Source organism: Heliconius melpomene, chromosome 1 (genome assembly GCF_056956725.1).
Source record: "Heliconius melpomene rosina isolate 202511_hmr_F chromosome 1, ASM5695672v1, whole genome shotgun sequence".
NCBI classification, from domain to species: domain Eukaryota; kingdom Metazoa; phylum Arthropoda; class Insecta; order Lepidoptera; family Nymphalidae; genus Heliconius; species Heliconius melpomene.
The window spans coordinates 2,676,008-2,696,386 of NC_140389.1; the positions used below are offsets into that span (position 1 = coordinate 2,676,008).

Genomic DNA, 20,379 nt, shown 5'->3' on the forward strand with positions numbered 1-20,379 from the left:
AACCTAGCGTAAGATATTTCGTCCCCCACTTTAGGCTGATTTTTGATGCCCACTTAAGGCCGCATATTGAGTAGGGGAAGGCAACATGATGCCTCAAGAATTCCGCGTTTTGTAAAATCTTGTGTCCAACACAGATATATGAGTAATAAAAAAAATACCCTGAAAAATTAAAAACACTTACATTTTCTTTCACCTTTCACATAAAAACATTTCAAACACAAACGGAAATTTACAAGATAATTAAAAATAGCAATCACAATTTTTTTTTTTGTTAATTCTTAAAATTATTAAGGTTATTAAATTCGACCCTAATTCGACGGGAAGTGGAGAAAGAAGTGTCTTAACACTAGGTTCCCTTACATTGGGTTACACGGGATCGTGGGAAGGATCGTGGGCGGCAGTGATCAGTTACCATCAGGTGATCCGTACACTCGCTTGCGTTGTCTTTTTATAAAAAATATTAAAAACTAAAATGGAACTACATTTAATAAAATAGATATTTTGTGGTTAAAAAAAATAATACTAAATGTTAAGGGAAGATTCCTAAAATGTAATGTACAGACAGCGATCGGTTAAGTTATATTATACTAAAGATGAAGAAAAGATTTGTTTTCGTGTTTGACTTGTACGCCCTCTGTGACTAAGCATCAGAACTACTTTATCAACGAAATCTCGTCTATATGGTCAGGATTCAATTACCTAAAGTTAGATGGCGCTAGTCATAATGTATTAAATTTAAAGTAGATAACTTTGTTTTCGTAGTATTCCCTATATCAGGGTGAGCAGAGGGATCTTGGGAACCTATTGTTAAGACATTCTATTTTACACCTTCCACCGAATCTTGAGGCATTGCGTGGATGAGTGGATAAACTTAACGTCACCGTTTGCATCGTCGCCAGAGGGATGAAATGAAAATGTTAAGTATTTCATGCTCCTTAGTGGGAATCGAACCCACAAACAGTCGCGCTTACAGCGACACAACTACCTTAATCTTCTTTTGTCTACCTATTATTATTATTATTACCTACCATATTCGAAATAGTAGTTGTTTTAATCTGATCCACATATAATCGCCAAGTTTCGAATTAGTAAAATAATTATAAGGGTGAAATTAAGCATTTGTGTCATATTATTTTTGTTTATTTTTACTTACTGGTCAGCATTCGTAAAAGCGTGTTAACAGCTAACAATAATTTTAAGTCAACTCGTCCAAATTAGTGTTGCCGATCGATAGTGGACTATCGATAGGGTATAATACTTTTTTTTTTTTTTTTTAATATTGATAATAATACTTTATTGGAATACACAAGAAATTTACACAAGAAACAATTTGTACGATAATAACCGCATTAGTGATACACTGTGTTGCGGCTATTAACGCCCACCTCCCTAGCGTTGCTTAGTAACTATTGTAATTAGTATCGATATTCTATCGATAGTTGTCCGATAGAAAGACAGATGATAGTTTCGATATCTTTCTTATTAATCGATACTATCGATCGTTATATCGCATGGGCTTTATAAGATTAAAACTGTCGATTGCGAAGCTGTCGATAGTTTGGCAACACTAGTCTAAATTTAAAACTTTCAAAAAGTAAAACTAGATGGCGCTGATGTAAGTTAGATCGCGCTATCATTACGTTCACTTCGACTGCATAAATAGGAAAAAGTTCGCGGGTCGCGCGTGTAATATTATAACTCACGCACACACTTACTTGTAGTGCAACGAATTTTTGAAGTGCATACTCTCGTTGTATGTACAAGAAAAGAATGATAATATTTATTTACAACTATCGGACGCGCGCAGCTTCGCTAGCTTATTTAGGGGTGAATTTTAATAAACCACGGAACATGTATTCAATGAAATATTTTTAAGAGTCTATATTTCAAATTTTATAAACATCGGTGGCGATTTAAAGATTTTTTTATACAAACTTTAACTCCTTATTTGCACCCTTAAGGGGTGAATTCTAGAAAACCATGAAACACATGTTCAATTAAATATTTTTAAGAGTCTAAATTTCAAATTTTATAATAATCGGTGGCGTTTTAAAGATTTTTCCATACAACATTCAACCCCTTATTTGCACCCTAAGGGGAAGAATTAAAATCAACCACGAAACATGTGTTCAATGATATATTTTTAAGAGTCTAAGTTTCAAATTTTATAAAAATCGGTGGCGATTTAAAGATTTTTCCATCCTAACTTTCAACCCCTTATTGGCACCCTTAGGGGGTAAATTCTAAAAAACCGTGAAACACGTGTTCAATTAAATATTTTTAAGAGTCTGCTAATTTTATAAATATCGGTGCCGATTTAATTTTTTTCCATACAAACTTTCAACCCCTATATCACCCCTTTAGGGTTAAAATTTTTCAAAATCCCTTCTTAGTGGATGTCCAGATTATGAAAGTAAACATCTGTCCAAATTTCACGTTTCTACGCACAGCGGTTACGGCTGTGCGTGCGTCTTACCTCAGTCAGTGAGGACAAGTCCTTTTATATATATAGATTATAATTCAATCAATATATCACGAAACTCACGGAGTACGGACACGTTCACACGTTTAGAGCTTCAAATAAAATAAAAAAAAACCTTTTACTTCTTGGTTAATGAAAATAAAAACAATATTTTTTTAGAGTAGGAATAGAACCCACTACCAACGCATTTAAACCATAAACACACAGTGTTTCTTAACATTATATATTTAGAAAAGCTTAGCCTTAGCAACAGAGTGTGTTCCAACAACAACCAAAAACAACATTCATAAAATAAGTAATTAATACATTTTTGGAGAATGAAAGTATTTGGATAGGGAAGTGTCTAAACACTAGGTTAACAGGTTCCCTCTACTTACCTTACTATGTGCGGGATACAGAGAATTAAAGTAATTTAAATATAATTATTATATATATTTTTTTATTTACTCGAGCGGCGATTGAACTCAGAACTGTTGCGTTTACAGTTAGTAGATGTCGTCTTTTTGTGATCCTACGGCCTATTAAAATTCTAATATATACGTTAAAACAGTGCGAAGGATCCCGTACGTTTGAAAAGCGCAAAAAATTACGCTTCTTGTATCGGAAGCCTCTTAAAAAAAAGTATTTTATTCTGTTTTTTAATACTGATATAAATATACGAGTATGGTGATAACAGAAATACGTTATCTATGAAAATCTTATTATTATGGTACATACAGCAAGGACTACCGGTTGGACTGGACTAAATTAGTAATATGTTTTTTTTATGTAATATGGTATTTACAATTAAGTCTCACAAAAAAATAAAACAAAATTAACATAAAAAACTACTTTATTTACATATTAGCTATCAACATCTTAACATTAGAATATGTTCCGGCAACAAACAGTAATAAACCAAATAAAATAACCAATATATTTTTGTGTAGACGCCATTTATATTTTCCTAGGCCTGGATTCTCCCATATAACTAATAATTCTATGATGGCGGGAAATATGAAACCCATGTTTGATAAACAGAATGCACCCAGCTGTAATAGAAAATACAGTTTATATATATGTTTTTAGTTTCACGCTCTATCACGGCGGAAGCAGAGGGAACCTACTTTTTAGCACTTTCTAGCCGATTTTTAAAACATTTCGTGTTGAGTGGAGAAATTTAACGCCACACTTTGATTTGTTACCAGAGAAAGGAAATAAAAATATTAAATGATTCACTACTTCGAGTGGAAATCGAACCCACAGTCGTGGCGGTCCCACACGTTTGTACCACTGTATCAACGACAAACGGTTTCCAATTAAATCCCACTATGTCCAATTTGTTATAATGTTTTCTAAAAAAGTATTTTTCTTTTCTCATTGCGAATGAAAAAAGAAATTGTGACAATGATATCTTTAAAATAAACTATTTCAAAGATAATACTCACCAAACCCATTAAATTCCCTATATTAGGGAACGCAATGGCAATCGCAGTTATCAGAACTACGAAACTACCTCGATAGACTCTCTCCCATATCCAATGTTTCTTGGGGTCGTGTTTCTTTGACACGTAATGCCATACAAGATTAAATGGCGCCCAGAAGTTAAGCGCGAACGTTATGAATATCATCATTCCCATAAGACACTTTAGAACTGTTGGGAATCTGAAAAAAAAGGTTATTAATATGATTATTTTATATTTTTTAGCTTCAACTGTATATCTTATATAGCAGTGTAGGCAGAGGGAACTAACGAATTCCTGAGGCACAGTGGTGGAACTCAACGCCAAGCTGCTTCAACGCCAGAGCGAAAAAAGGAAAATGTTAAATATTTCATTTCCTCGGTCGAAATCGAACCCACTACTAGTCCCATGCGTCTACGTCATGAATGGCCTCTTTTGTCACGAATAAAAGTTTTTCAACACAAGAATTCGGTGAAAAGGGGGGAACCGAAATGTCTTAATAGTAACGGTGAGTTATAAAACTAGGTTCCCAGGTTCCGTGTGCGTGATAGTAAAAACAATCAACACGCAATGTCTGGAGTTTATATTTACATTTGTCATTGTTATTCTGCGCCATTGGTTGTATGGTGATATAATATACTCTATAGCATCAATAAATAAATGAAGTAACAATATTTAACATTAAAATATATTTTTTTCAATCAATAGTTTCCGCGTTTAGGGCATTCAAACAAACAAACATTAGTTTAATAATAATAAATATATTTGTATTCAGAAATTATTCTTAGATAAATTTTATTTAATAGTTTTGACATACATATTTATTTAAAATGACCCATTCAATAAATTACGATTGGATGAGAAGACAGGAAAAATCTATTTTCTTTCTACGTACTATGTTTAATAATAAAATATTGTAATGAGTAATAATAATATTATGGTGCTATTGTTTAAGTAAATATTAATTACAGATTCATTTGTCAAAATACAAAAAATATATAAATTTTCGATAGAAATATAAGGACTATGGTTATGGGTTCGATTCCCTACTAGGATTAATTATATTTAAATTACATGCGGGATAAAGCTTGAAGCTATGATAGAATGTAATAAAAGTAAAAAATAATTTCTTTAATGTATAAGAAAAACTTACACTTCAGTGGGAAAATTTAATGTGACTGGTGAAACACTCTTTTCTCCAAAACCCCAGTAGCCAAAAAATCCAACTAACACGAGAAATATTAGCACTACTGTCATACCTGTAATAAAATTATACCATTACTAGCGACCGAAACGCGGCTTCGCCCGCTTAATCTTTATGTTATATTATAGCCAAATACGATATACTTATATAGGTACAAAATAAAAAAAATAAACATTATTTTTTATATTAATAAATGTACAAAATCTTTACCTAAATTGTTTTCTTTGTTTTAATCTAATGTAAAAGCTCTATTATTGTAAAGCTTCGCCTAAATCTGTTCAGTAGTTGTTGGGTAAAAGAGAAACAAACATCGATTTTAAATATTTATCACATTAGTAAGAAGTTGGAAGTACTTAATCCTTTAAGAAAAAAATCTATTTTAAGGGGGCAAAGGAAGTGCCCCTTTATTTCTTAACTCATATTTTATCGTTTCCATTTTCCAGCTATATTTTTCATCGTTTTTACAAAATCGTGACAAATATTAAATCTTTATCTAACAAACATAAAACGTGTAAAGAAAATTTCATCTTAACTGTGGCATAAAGATACTTTTTAAATTTAAATAATTGTGTGTTAATTTCTAAGAAAGTATGCAGCTTTGTTTTTTTTTCTTTTTTTCTTTTTTTCTTTTCTTTATTCTATCGAACCCACGACCGTCTCATTAGCAATCAATTTTTAATATGTACTTAAATAAAACTATACAAAACAAACAATTACTTACCAGCACTCAAAATAATAGGAAATTTCTTAGGATCTTTCATATTATTCTCAATGGGCAAAGAAACTCCTATTCCTTCCATACTAAATATAACTATGCCGCAAAATTCGAAGAAACCTATACTATCTTTCCATCCTGGTACTGTTGATAATGGGGGAGCTGATCTATACCCATATACTATGGTTGCTACGACACAGGCCACTGTAATTTAGAAAAAGAACATCATATTTTAACTTATTTATTCAATTTCATGCTGTATACCGCTTAGCAGGATAGGTAGAGGGAACCTAGTGTTAAGACACTCCATTCTCATTAAGACATTTGGAGGCATTGAGTGCCCATTTGTGCCCCTGCGCCAGGACAGGGTTCAAATGATAAAATCGATATGAAATTAATTAATAGATTCATAGATTAATAAGCCAAAAACAACATAGAACAACAAAATCTCACCAATAAATACATCAGCCAACAAAGAGAAAGGTGCCAAATATTTCAAAGTAGTAATCATACACAACAAAAGAACTGGCACCAACATAATAAAAATATACAGCCTAAGTTTATTTAAGTCTCCTTCTTCTATACCCATGGCGCTCTCAATAACTTCTTTTATGGTTTTAGCTATAATTATTTGGTAGACGCAACACGCGCCGAAGAGGTCTATGCATATTGCGAGGTCTACTGCGTATCTGTAATTAAAGAAAATAGGTCAAGTGCACGTCGTACTCGGCTACCGAGGGTTCCGTGCTAATTTCAGGATTGTAGGCCAACGGGAAGTGAAACTTATAAAAGTTGACGAATATGATTATAAGTGGGTGGGTGGGTTTTTTATCTGTAATATAACTTTCAAGTTTTCGAACCTTTTCTTTTTTGAAGTGCAAGTTCTCACTTCTTGCCTAATTTCTCAATTGTAGGTCGGGTTATAGGTTACGAGAGATAACAGGGACACTTCCGTTCTCCAGCGAGGAAATAAAAATATTAATTATTTCATTCCCCTAAATGGGAATCGAACCCACAAGCGTCCCGTACAGTACTAAATTTATATACTGCACATACCTGAACCATTTGCTATATTTTCTTAAGCTAGGGAACGGCCCAACTTCCAGAGAAGCCTCCGCCAAATCCGGATATGACATTGCAGATAAATGCAACCTCTTGTACAGTGTTTGTGCTGATTTTATAAGGATCTAAAATAAACGCAATAATTTCTATACATTACTTATTATATTTATATATCTATAGATATAATAACATTATTCTCTGTCTGTACACGAAGTCTTTTTTCGAACTCAAAATAATGATTTTTAAAAGGTTTGTCTGTTCATCTGTGCTTTTGCACGCTTTTCTCATAAATTGCTTAAATAATTTAAATTTAATTTCACTAGCTACAACAACAACAACTTCAACCTAGTTTAAACAGCTTGAACCAAGAGAGAAGAACACTAAGAACCTAGTGTTAAGATACTCCATTCCCCACTTTCTGCCGAATTCTGGAGGCATTGTGTGTTGAGTGGCAGAACATAACGCCGCTTAACATTTAGTTTGTTTTATTTCAATCGCTTCCGAAATATAAAAGTTACATAATATATTTAAAATATTTAGTTTGACAAAATTGCTATGATTTTTTTATTGAATTGGCTGAAACATTCGTTTTCAAATGTTATTTAGTTTTTGTGTTTAAGTGTTATTACAACACAAAGGTAATTGAGATTAATAAATCAATAGTAGAGTAGTTCAAGTGGTTGTCGCTAGGATTTAATAAAGTAGATTAGAGTAGATATGAGTATTATATTTAGATTTTTTTTTCAGCTCCACGCTGTATCCCGCACACAACAGGGTAGGCAGTGGGAGCCTAGTGTTAAGACACTCCGATCCCCACTTTCTGCCGAATTTTTGTAGGCTTTGCGTGTTGAGTGGCGGAACTCAACGGGGTGCTTTGCCTCGACACCAGAGCGAAGAAATATAAATTTAAATAAATATTTAATTTCCTATAAAATTTCCTTAATAATGGAACAACTTTCGCCTGTAAGTTTCAATATCTATGTCAAATAAAAAACGATGAAAATTAACCTTGCAATTTTCAATTATTTTTTATTTATTAGTAGTTAAACAAACAAACTCTTCTGCTTTATTATTTTAGTATGGATATAGAGATATAGGGAACTTACATGAACACAATAAGCGATGTAAAATCCAAATATAATAGTAACAAATAGTGACGTCCATAGCCCGCATTTCATGAACGCTTCGTGTATACCGAGAATGCCGCCACCGAGACATCCTTTTATTAAATGTCCTGTTGATTCTAAAGTACTGTAAAAAAATAAAAATATTAGATAATATTTTGTTTTTATACCAAATATTATTATTCTCTTTTTTCTACCGCTGTAGGTACTTCGTATATATCAAGGTAGGAAAAAGTGGCGGAACTTAACCCTGCCCTTCCCTTTCTTAAATTACTAGATTTAGGGTGAGGAAATGTTGCTATCTGATAACTTAAAATCTTACTGTCAGCATTTGTTTAGTTTTCGTAGCAACAGTGCTGGTAAGCTCGTGGCTCTATTACCTGGCAAAATATACTCCTGAGCTTAGAATAAAAAAAAGGAAATCCAAACCAGACTTCGTTTTGCAAATGGCTGATGCTCTTATAAATTTTCTAAAATAGAAACTAAATATTCCCACTTTGCGGCGTGAAAGATCCTTGAAAGAGCTGACAAAGAGTATATTGGATGTTAAAGTTGTTCCAGAAGCAGTCATAATTGAAGACACTAATTCAAGAAAAATATGTCTCCATCCAGGTCAAGAAAAATAACAACACAGTTTTGTATGAAATGCAAAAGATACATAAGTAGGGCGTATAGTATGGACTGTGTAGAATTAGTTAATTATTTTATTTTGATTATAACGTGATCTCTGAAACCCAAAGAATGAAACTAATAACTTCTAAAACAATTAAAGTTTTGATTAGATATCCTATTTATTCTCGTTTCATTTTTATGTTGTAGTTTTTACGAATGTTTAGTAAAAACGGTTCTCATAGGATAGGTTAGTTATCTAGGGTTAACCAGGAACGGTAGAAAACAATGTAGGTATTAAAATTAAAAAAAAATAACAAACGATTTAATGTTGAGTCACTGTAAATATTTTTTTACTTTTATGGTTTAAACCGTATAATAAAAATTAGGTATCCTAATAAATTGAAGTAAAATACTTTAAACATGATTATAGCGATTCACTTTACCTGTTTTGAATAAATTTATAATACGATTCAAGTTCTAACGAGGATAAATATTTTTAATTCTAAAAAGATTGTAGGTGTATTGGAACTTGTTTAATACACCTTTATATATTGTCGTAACTTGGTAAGTCGTTATAGTATGAATATTTCCATTATTTTATTATTATACAAAACTTAATTATTTCCGTTCAGCAGAAACTTTTGTCTAAAACTAATATTAGGAAACGACAACAGTTTTAGTTGTATTCTTCTCTTAATAGAGTAACGTCTACTTAGTGTTCTTTCAATACATGCTACAAAACAAAGCGACATAAATCAATGTGACATTGAAATCTATAATTATTTATTTATGTCACAAATTCTATTCCAAGACAATGTAAATATAGAATGTACATATGATAATCAAGAAAGTAAGCTATTATAGTCAAATCAATAAATAAAGTCGCTAAATTTTTTAAAGTGTTTTCCACACTTAGAAAAGAAAAATGTATTTAAGAAAATGCTTTAAAATTTGCTAATGGGATTTGAACTACCATAATCGCCGATTTCCAAGAGGCGTAAGTTCAAATCCCGCTAAGTTTGTTTATTGATATATTTTCTAAAAAAGTGTGATGGATAATATATTTTTCTTAGCATTATCCCATGTCAGGACCCTAAATTCTCCGTTTATTCTCCATCATGCTTTGTTTTTGAGAACGGGGAAATAATAAATTCCCCCAACGAGGTATCGAACCTACATCCTTCGTGTTTACAGTCAGATAGACAGAGCTCAAGTACCTAATTGTTAGTCGGTAATAACACGCTGCTATGCTTTAATAACATTACGAACATAGCGGAAATATTGTGTTAAATCTTACGAATAAATTACTTATAAGGAAAAAAATCGCATATATTTTAAAAAATCTTAATTAAAATAGCATATCTATGTAGACAATATTTGTAATTAAAATTTTATAGTTATATAGATAGATAGAAGATAAATGTTTCTTTGCTTTTAATATAAAAATCGGATGGATGGATGGATGTAACGTCGTAGGTTCGTCCCCAACACCTCCAGAATTGGGGGAAAGTGAGGAACGGAGTGTCTTAACACTAGGTTCCCTCTGCCTACCCTGCTGTGTGCGGACAGCTGATTTATATAATAAAAATAAACTAAAACTAGTAAGGTAAGTACGCTAGTAACGTCATAGACAAAAAACAAAAACAACACTAGTATCAATGGAATAAACGAACTTACTTAGTAGGTTTCTTAACTTGTCTGTGGGCTACGAAATCGTAATCATCCTTGTCGGGGTGCAGCACAAATTTCTTTTTCTCATCCGGCGGTGGTTGTGGTGGCGGCTTCGAATCTGGGTCGTATTCTGTCTGATTTGTCGTGTGGTTTGACTGTTAAAAGAACATTTTATATATTAATGAAATTGTAAACAAGCAGTTTCATGTTATATCCTGCTTATAGTAGGGTGGACAGGGGTTCCCTACTATTAAATCTCAATTTTTACGAGACATTGTAAGTCGGGACTCAAGGTCGCAAAGGCAAAAAGTCGGAAAATGAAGTGTCTTAACACTAGGTTCCCCCTAGCTTCCCCATTATCTACTGGATGCGTGACGCTATTAAAAAACAATAAAAACGATCTTTGAAACATGATAAATAAAATTTATAGCAATTTTACAGTTAAATATTTTCTAAATGCTTCCATATAACAAACACATTGTAATGTTTATTCTGTGATAATTTTCTTAAGACGGATTATTTTATGTGTATTATAACAATTACAAAGTAAAGATCACAGTCCAACAAATAAGATAGCGTTTTTATATTTAAAACGCATTTTATTTTATTTTTTATTTTTCAGTAGCAGATTTTTTAAAATCTTTGATTGGTGTACTGGTGATGATTAGCTATCGTTGAAAATGCCTTCAAAATGTTTCATAATCCTATATCTTATAAAACAAAGTCGCTTTTCGTGTCTGTCTGAACTTTCTAACTCTTCTTCTTCTAAACCACCCAACGGATTTTTATGCGGTTTTCACCATTAGGTCGAGTATTTCTCAGGGAAGGTTTATATATAGTTTATTATTTGTACATTCTTATATAAATTAACATAAATACGATAAATGTATCTAAAGTCCTACCCGTTGAGATACTTTCGCGCATGCGCTGCTTTAATGGTAAGTACTACATGAAAATAATGTACTGGAGTATTGTAATAAGATCCTCTTAATAAGATCTACAAAAAAGTCCGCGACAGCATATTTTTATCTTTTAAGAATAACGTGTAGTGATCATATTTCTGTCTAAAAATAGTAATTTTAATATATTTTTTATTGTGAGGGATATTTTTCCATAATAGTATTAATCTTTATCCTTTAAAATACTTTATTAATTTTCTACGTTAAACGAAGATAAAATTTGCTTTTCACACTACTTCGAAATTGCGAATAGTATTAGAGAAAAACGCATTTAATTGTGGACACATCTTGCCGTTGACACATCAGCTGTGCTGACTCAAGTTTTACTTATCCCTTACTCTCAGCATATAAATAAGTATATTAGTTACGTTGGCCATTTAATGTTGATCAAAACTGTCTTTTACTGTTTTTTTATTTTAATAAGTACTTTAGAAGTTGTTACAATTTCAAAACATCCTTGCTGCGAAACGCGCCTCGCGACGTTATGCTTATACAAGCGCGTCATGAGCAGTTATCGGTGGTTCAGTGGTAGAATGCTCGCCTGCCACGCGGGCCCGGGTTCGATTCCCGGCCAATGCATTCTATTTAATTTTCCTCACAGGCAGCCACGTCGTGCTTGCTTTTCACCAGGGACAGAATACCCTCTTCAGCATTAATCACAAGCTCGAAAAAAAAACCCGCCTGCCTCTATAGCAACGAAGATTTAGATGCGTTTGCACGTATTGGATAATTGGAGTTGAATGTATTATTTCAGCGCGATATATTTGGTTTCATATTTTTTGTAGTAGTTATTAGTAGGTAGGGTTTTATAATTTTTTCCGTTTAAAAATAGTAATTTAACTATCTAAAAATAGTCATTTAAAAATATTTTAATAAGTACTTGAACAGATTTAAAATTACGGTATCTACTAAAAAATCCTTGCTGTGTAAAACAATTGGAAAATCCTTATTGAAACTACGAAAATGCGGGTTGCATTAGAGTTTAATTCATTTTCACATTATCTTAAGTGCTTTGCAAACATACATTATATGAATAATCCAGTAGTAAAAGCGGGCGAAGCCGCAAGGGGGTCGCTAGTTGTATTATAAAACACGAGTTTCACCGAATTATAGGTTAAAGACAACATACAAGTTGGTCGGAGTTTCCAAATGGAGAAAATTATTATATTTAAATGATATTCATTTCTAATTGGGTCTATTTTGTTATGCAGGAAAAACGTGAAGCTATTTTCTTGGGTGTAATTCCCCTCTGATACTTTTAAATTTTAAAATAAATGTTAGCTAAATGAATAGTTTTCAATTTAAGATGTAATTTCACTTTTAATTTCGAAGTCGCTAAAGAATTTGTTTCTTTGAATGCCCTAATCTCAGAAAGTGCCTTAATCTTTTCGACCTACTGTACTTGCGGTCAGAGTTACTCTACTCTAGGTTATTTTCATTTGGCAATTTGTCCCGCATATAGCAGGGTAAGCAGAGGGAAGTTGTGATATTAGTGTTAAGACACTCCGTTTCCTATTAAGACACTTCCGTTCTTAATTTTACGCCCCGTTGTTGAGACATTGTGTGTTGAGTCGAACGGAACTCAACGCCGCTCGCACAGTTTAATATTAGTTAGATATAATGAAAAAAGTTAAGAATGGAATATTAAATCAGTCAACGAAATCAAAAGATTTTCACTGCATTTTGAGTGAAATTCGCCTTGTAATACAACCTATAGGATTATATACAACTGCCCGTGGGTCTACAGTTATGAAAAATGACACGAAATAAGAACTTATAATAGAATTAAAAGAAAAAAAATTAAAAATGACAATTTATAAGTATATAGGTATAATAGAAAGAAATCATTAGAAACTTTGTACTTCATTTCAAAGGTGGTTTTTTCTTTTTAGTTTTATGACTGCCTTGCCATGCCATGAAGGGGTTTATTTAATAATTTGTCATAAGGTTTAAAAACTACAATCACGTCATTGTTGCTCCAAATGAGCGATATTTAAAAAATAAAATAAGAAATGTACCTTTAAATATAAATAAATGTACATATTTACTCACACAATTCGATTTCATTTCCATATTACTAATCTAAAACTTAATAACAAAACACTAAAATAAATTAAAATAATAAATACAGGTTTGTACTGAGTTGTTTTCCGCGTGAATTCTGAAGATGCTCTAAGACGTATCGGCCTTGGGACAGTCTGGCGGTGGAAAGATATTAATTATAATATCACTAGCTTGTCCTGTAAGTTCGTTTGTATTTTGTTTATTTTATATGGACATTGGTAGAGGTAGAGGTAGGTTCTCATCCAATTTTTTTATCTAATTTAATAATAGCAACATGCCTGCGGCTTCGCCCGCTTGAGTTACACGATTATTTAATTAATACACTGAATTACTTTGTGTCCTAATATAAGTGCGCTGCAATAGTGACTTCTAACGTCAACATTTCTAAAACTTTATGGTACGATTAAAAATGTAAGTATCTAAATACGATTATTGTAAGTTCTTTTAAATGAAGGAAATGTCGATATAATAAAGTAATCAATAATTTATCTATCTATTCTACGTTTCTTTTATGTCGTTTACTTATTCAAGAAAAATTATTTGACGTTCAGCTTAGAGAAACATTTAACTTTTTAAAATTAAAATTTATTTTTCTGAATCGACACTACTTTGCAAGATGGTTCATACAATGAAAAATCATCAACTTGGAATTCTTTTATAATAATATATTCTTTACAAACTAGGACATTAACCTTGTGTTGTTATCACTGTGCATACAACATACAATTAAATAAAAAGTATTTATTAAATAGTTATTTTGGAGGTGAAAGATAATGTTATTTATTTTAGCTTCATGCAATATTCCATATAAGGTAAGTCGGATGGATATTTACCCAACACGCATTGCCACCAGAATTCGGCGAAAAATGGGGGAGTATCTTAATAGGTTCTTTTCTCACTAGGTTCCCTCTACCTACCCTACTGTCTGCGAGATGCAGCGTGAAGCTGATTTATTTTATTTCATTTATGTTTTGATGCGGATTTTTTCCCAGCTTCAGTTAATCCAGTATTTTTATTTATGCTATATGACGTAAATTCTACACGATGGAAGGCTGAATAACTATTAATTTAATATGTACATTTATACACAGCAAGGCAGGCAGAGAAAACCTGTTGAGACACTCTTTGCCATATTTCTACCCTCTTATGCAAGAAATTGCTTATGAGTGGAGAAACACAATACCACACTTCGTTTTGTTACCAGAGTGAGGGAATGAAAATAGTTTATTACTCCGATTGGGAATCGAACCCATAACAGTGCTTTTTCATAATAAAAATGTTGTGCAATTAGTGCCATAGAAAAGACTACTTTAATCATAATAATTACCGTTAAAATAAAACAAGGAATAAGTTACACTATTAAATTAAAACAGTAATGATTATTGTACTTCTAATATATACATCGTTGTAGAAAGTCTGATTTCATTAGAGTTAATCTTAGTATTAGTTATCTTATCTAATTAGAACCTAATATTATGTTACTTATATTTATGACATATTATATAGACAATATATAGGCGCCACGGCACAAATGTACTCCAGCAAAGCACAGCGTTGAGTTCCGCCACTCTGTTGAGTGCCCAATGCTTCCAGATTTCGGCGGAAAATGAGGAACGGAGTGTCTTAACACTAGGTTCCATTTTTCTCTCCCTCCTGTGTGCGGTACACATGGAGAAACTGAAAAAAAAACTATACCTTAGACGATAGACATTTTCAGTAGGTACATTGAAAATAACATAGGGATTGCATATTATTATTGTTTTATTTTCTTTCTTAAAACTATTAAAGATATATTATAATATTGTGAAAGATATGGATCGCCCATATATCGCAAGAGTTTCGACGTAACAGAATCATATTTTGCAAAATATGCCTTAATTCCATTTCTTTTCTGTGGATTAAAACTTGAGTAAGATAAAGATTGTATTGTGTCTGCCATAACGACATATTTTAAGTTATGAATATTTTTACCGAATACCGATTATTTTTTACTATAAAATATTAATTATTTTAACTGTAAATAAAATATTACATGATTCAATCAACTTACTAAGCTTTTATTGTCCATTTTTTCCCCTACCCTGATTTCGAAATTGATTAGAGAGACATTAGTCACGGCTATTATTCAATTGCAGTTATTTAACACGAACGTTAAAATGGTGGCTAATAGATATATGGAAAGCAACATTCAATTTAATGATTGTGTGCATATTGAAATGTTGGCGAAGAGTGCAGCGAGGATAGCTCTTCATAACTTTAGATGGCAATATATAACCCTGGTTCTATTAAATACAACTGTTTTCTGTGGTGTCAATGCGTTCTTAGAAAGTTACAATAAAACAGCAGTCATCGCTACTAAAAAATGGAAACCAGATTTACATAAGATTACAAAACAATTTGTGCTTTTCGGCAATGACCTAGGAAGTATACTAAATTTATTAGCTTGGATGAATGACTATAAGTTCGATAATACAGGAAAGTTCTTAATCATATGCCAATCAATGGTCGACGGAGATTGTGATGAGTTAAAGGCTGTTGAAATGTTTTGGCATCATAAAATAGTGAATATCATTTTTATAAACAATATACCAAATATTGGTGCTAAAGGATATACCTACGACTATGGAAGTAATTGTCAAAATAGCCCTGCCACTGAAGTTAAAGATTGGAATAATTGTATTAAAATGGATCAAAAGTATTGTAAAAATAAATATCCTATAAAATTACGAAATTTACACGGTTGCCCTATCATAGTGTCTACGTTTATGCAGAAACCTTACATGAATTTTAGTACTGGTACTCCAACAGGAGCTGATGGCGATTTGTTAAATATTATAATCACAGCGTTAAATGCAAGCCTTACGATAAGAACACCTTTTAAAGGCGATGGTTGGGGAAATCTCGATGAAAACGGCACATGGGTAGGTTCTCTCGGTGACCTATTCTATGATTTGGCAAACTTCTCAATGACATCAGCAAGTATTACTCAAACTAGACATAGAGATTTTCAAATTTCTAACTTTTATTATTCTATAATTTTAGGATGGGTAACTCACCCCCCAGAAAAAGAAATGGCATCGTATAAACTTTTAAGACCTTTTAAAATGGACACAAGGATTGCGATAATTATTTCCTTTGGAATCGTTCTATGCATAGTATTATTTCTTAAAACTAAATTTTGCACGATTATTTTCAAGAAATTTAGTTCTGGACGTGACCCAGAGAATGTTCTTTTTTTATCTTGGCTAATGTGTATGGGACAACCAACATTAACTTTACCTTCTAAAATGGCTTTGTCTTACTTAATATTAATATGGATTTGGTACTGTTTCCTCATGAGAACTTTTTACCAAGTTCATCTAATAAATTCCTTGAAAAATGATATCTATTTAGATGATTTTTCGAGCATAAACGATGCAATCGAAGCTAAATATTCATTCGGTGGAGGTTCAGCTTTAAAAGACTATTATATGGATCAACATATAGTTTATAATAACTGGAAGCATAAAGATAGTTCAGAATATGAATCGTTAATGCTAAATTTAACTCATGGTATGAGATTTGTTTTAGCCATGAATCTAGCAACTGCTCAAGATTTTCTTAAAGAACCTGGTAGAAACTTGCATATTTTACCACAAGTTATTTTAAATTGTCCATCGTCTATTTTCTTTAAAAAGTTTTCTCCATTGGCTCATCCAATAAATAAAATATTAGAGCGTTTAATTGAATTTGGATGGACTAATATGTTTTTCAAAAATAGTACAATGGGAAATAACATTCAAAAAACTGCAAGCGAAGATAAACCTATTACTTTAAGTAATTTTGCAGGATGCTATTTAATATTAATATGTGGTTGGTTGTCATCTCTAATTTTCTTTTTTCTTGAAATTTATTTGATGAAAAGGCAAACTCAACCCATTATTGCTTATAGAAATTAATCATCTAATGTGTTTATAACATGTACTTTTATTGAATACATTAAAAAACCATTTATTATAAAATAATATGAAGCGTAACAAAAAGATAATAATCGCATATTGTAAGCATGTGAAGCGACCATCAGTGACTAAATGTATTTATTGTACCTATAAGATTTCCTATTCAGGGATTACTTTTTAGTGAAAATGAATAGTAGTTCCTCAGAAAAACTTTTATATACAGATTTATCTGTTTTAGAAAATATGGGAAGAGCTGCTGCAAAAATTGCGTTTTACAATTTTGATTGGCGATATGTGGCTCTTGTTGTTCATAATGCTTTGAATATGATTTCACTAGAAATCTTTCTTAAAAACTATAATAAATCAGTTGTATTAAAATTTGGGAAATTTATTCCACAAAGACGTCTCACAGTGATACCACAGTTTGTTATTTTCGGCAAGGACTCTAACGATGTAATTGACATAATTTTGTGGCTTAATAAATTAAAATATGATAATTCTGGAAAATATATTATAATATGTGCACCATATGGATATGAAGATAAGTGTGATGAAATTGATATTTTTGTTACATTATCACGTGTCTATATAATAAATGCTATATACATCAGACCAAAGAGCGAGACCGACTTTGAAATGTTTGCATACGATATTGTAGTCCCAGAAAAATGTATCAATAATGTACCTTATAAGCTTGATGTGAGCAACAATTGCACTAATGATGATTGTTTCGTAAATTTGTACCCGAGGAAATTGAAAAATTTTTACAAATGTCCTCTCACTGTATCAACTTTTCACCAGCCACCTTTTATGATTTTAAATAATGAAACTTCTGAGCCTTCTGGAGGTGATGGAGAAATATTAAAAATCTTAATCAGTGCACTGAATGCCACTTTGAAAATTAAGATTCCTGCTGAAGGAAATACGTGGGGTCGATATTACAACGGCAACTGGACTGGCTCTCTGGGTGACGTGTACAACAACCATGCTCATATGTCGGTATGTTCACTGCCTGTCTCTGCCCGAAAATATGCCAATTTTACTACATCATTCATATACAATTCCATGGACATTGTATGGACTGCTGCAATTCCTTTGCAAAAGCCCTCTTGGGAAAAGCTTATGAATCCTCTAGACACTAGTATAAGAGTGGGGTTATTTCTAATTTTTTCTTGCATTGCCATAATAAACGCTGTGACAAGATTAGATATTTGGAGACGGATCCGAATGGTTCTTAAAATTGGGCCTATAAGATCAAGTTTATTATTTTACTCATGGGCGCTCTTTCTGGGGATGTCAATAATAAAATTGCCGAAAAATAGATCTCTTCTTATATTAGTTTATAGCTGGATTTGGTACTGTTTTGTTATTCGGAATGCTTATCAAGCCGCCTTGATGAATTCGTTAAAAAACAAAATATATGAAGAAGATTACCCCTCTCTCGACAGTGTTTTAAAAGGTCGTCATCTCTACGGTGGTTTGCCTGCACTGCGTCAATATTACTCCGACGATCCGTTCATCTATGAAAATTGGAAAGTCTTGGATTTCAACGAGTCTTATAACATTTTGGATCAAATTTCTGAAGGTACATCAGATTTTGTTTTAGCGTTTAATAAAGAAAATATAATAGAATATTTGATGGAGAGTAACGGTGATAAGCGTTTACAAATTATACCTCAAAAGATTATTAGTAGTCCTATAGCGATGTACTTTAAGAAACATTCGCTTATGGCAAGTCCAGTCAATCGTATTTTAAGTTTCGCGGTTGAATCTGGTTTTTCTCAAATAGTGCATAGAAATTATTTAAGACATAAGAAATATCTTTTTCAATTGACTAGACATAAAGAATATAACCCACTTACTTTAGATAATTTTAAATCATGTATGCTTTTAATGGTTGCTGGGTGGTTGTTAAGTCTTATATTTTTTGTAGTTGAAACCTACTGTGGACAGTTGGAAGAGGATGAATAATCGTTTTTTTTAATTATTAGTTCTTAATATTTTATTTTTGTGTCCGATTCTTAAAAGATAAAATTGAATTGAATTGGAATTTTTTTTAGGAATTATCTAATAATAAACTGTATTTTTAAAAGTGTTTTTCTCGCTTTACATTTATAATTACTGATTGATGTGCAAAGCTCACCTAAAGCCTCGCGTGTTTTAGTAGGTTCACATTACGTATAGCAAAATAAGTTAGTAGTATTGTATTGTTATAAGCTAAGTCGGTTTCTAGAACTATGTATGTGGTAGAGTTAATTAAAATTAATACTGCACAGAAATTGTCATTGTTGTGTGTGTCTGTTAATAATATATTTCACATAATTGTTGATGAATAATTAATACGTACATAATATCTTAAAACTTTTAATATAATATGTATATTACGTATTAGAAAATCTTAAAGTATATAAGTATGAAGTGTAAATGTTTACTTTATAGGTGCACTACAAACATAGAGCAAATAAATTAAAAAAAATAATTAAACTTTTTTATTTTCCTCAATTCAGTATTAATTTTATTGCAATTAAAATAATATATCTATAGACACGATAGGTTTGATTCCCATTCGGAAACGAATTATATTTTTTATTTCGTAACTCTGGTTACAAGACAAAGTGCAGCGTTGAGTACTGCCATTTAAAACACACTGTCTCGAGAATTGACCGAAGAGAGAGGAGTAGTGTGTCTTAACAATAAGTTCTCTGTATCTTCCCTGGTATATCCAGAATACAGCGTGTAAAAAATGTTTACATATATTTAGTATAAATTCATCAAAATTAACCAAAACAGCCCATCTCATTCCCAAACACCATTAATATTTATTAGTTAAATGAACTCGACCTTGAAATAACGTTTAATTTAAACTAATTATTAGTTAAATTCCATATGTAACCGTACCAGGCCTCAGCACTGCGTATCAACTGAGGACACTCAATTCGACAAGTGATTGTAACAATCAATATTTATTAGCTATAATGTTTGTTCGTCACACAAAAATGTTATGCAATTTTTGTTCTGTTATTGGTGTTAAGGTTAAGATTTAGTTTTGGTTTTTTTAAGTGGCTACATTGTTGAGTTGCTAAAACAGAAATTGGGGTGCAAAGTG

General features: G+C 31.8%; 3 protein-coding genes across 3 annotated transcripts; 2 read left to right on the forward strand and 1 right to left on the reverse strand.

Annotated features, from left to right (window-relative positions):
* Nucleotides 1-3,296: 3,296 nt before the first annotated feature.
* Nucleotides 3,297-13,478, reverse strand: LOC146540954 (proton-coupled amino acid transporter-like protein pathetic). Its single transcript, XM_085194130.1, has 9 exons — nt 13,324-13,478; nt 10,319-10,467; nt 8,012-8,156; nt 6,900-7,030; nt 6,297-6,532; nt 5,850-6,047; nt 5,078-5,183; nt 3,910-4,126; nt 3,297-3,513 (listed from the first exon to the last, which is right to left on the reverse strand). The coding sequence occupies exons 1-9, from the start codon at nt 13,342-13,344 to the stop codon at nt 3,319-3,321; spliced, it is 1,398 nt and encodes a 465-aa protein (XP_085050256.1). The 5' UTR covers nt 13,345-13,478; the 3' UTR covers nt 3,297-3,318.
* A 2,013-nt stretch (nt 13,479-15,491) lies between these two features.
* LOC146540955 (putative glutamate receptor) lies at nt 15,492-17,319 on the forward strand. Its single transcript, XM_085194217.1, has one exon. It carries the CDS (start codon nt 15,492-15,494, stop codon nt 17,271-17,273), a length of 1,782 nt encoding a protein of 593 aa, XP_085050343.1. The 3' UTR covers nt 17,274-17,319.
* Nucleotides 17,320-17,459: 140 nt separating this feature from the next.
* LOC146540956 (putative glutamate receptor) lies at nt 17,460-19,244 on the forward strand. Its single transcript, XM_085188997.1, has one exon. It carries the CDS (start codon nt 17,460-17,462, stop codon nt 19,242-19,244), a length of 1,785 nt encoding a protein of 594 aa, XP_085045123.1.
* Nucleotides 19,245-20,379: the final 1,135 nt, after the last annotated feature.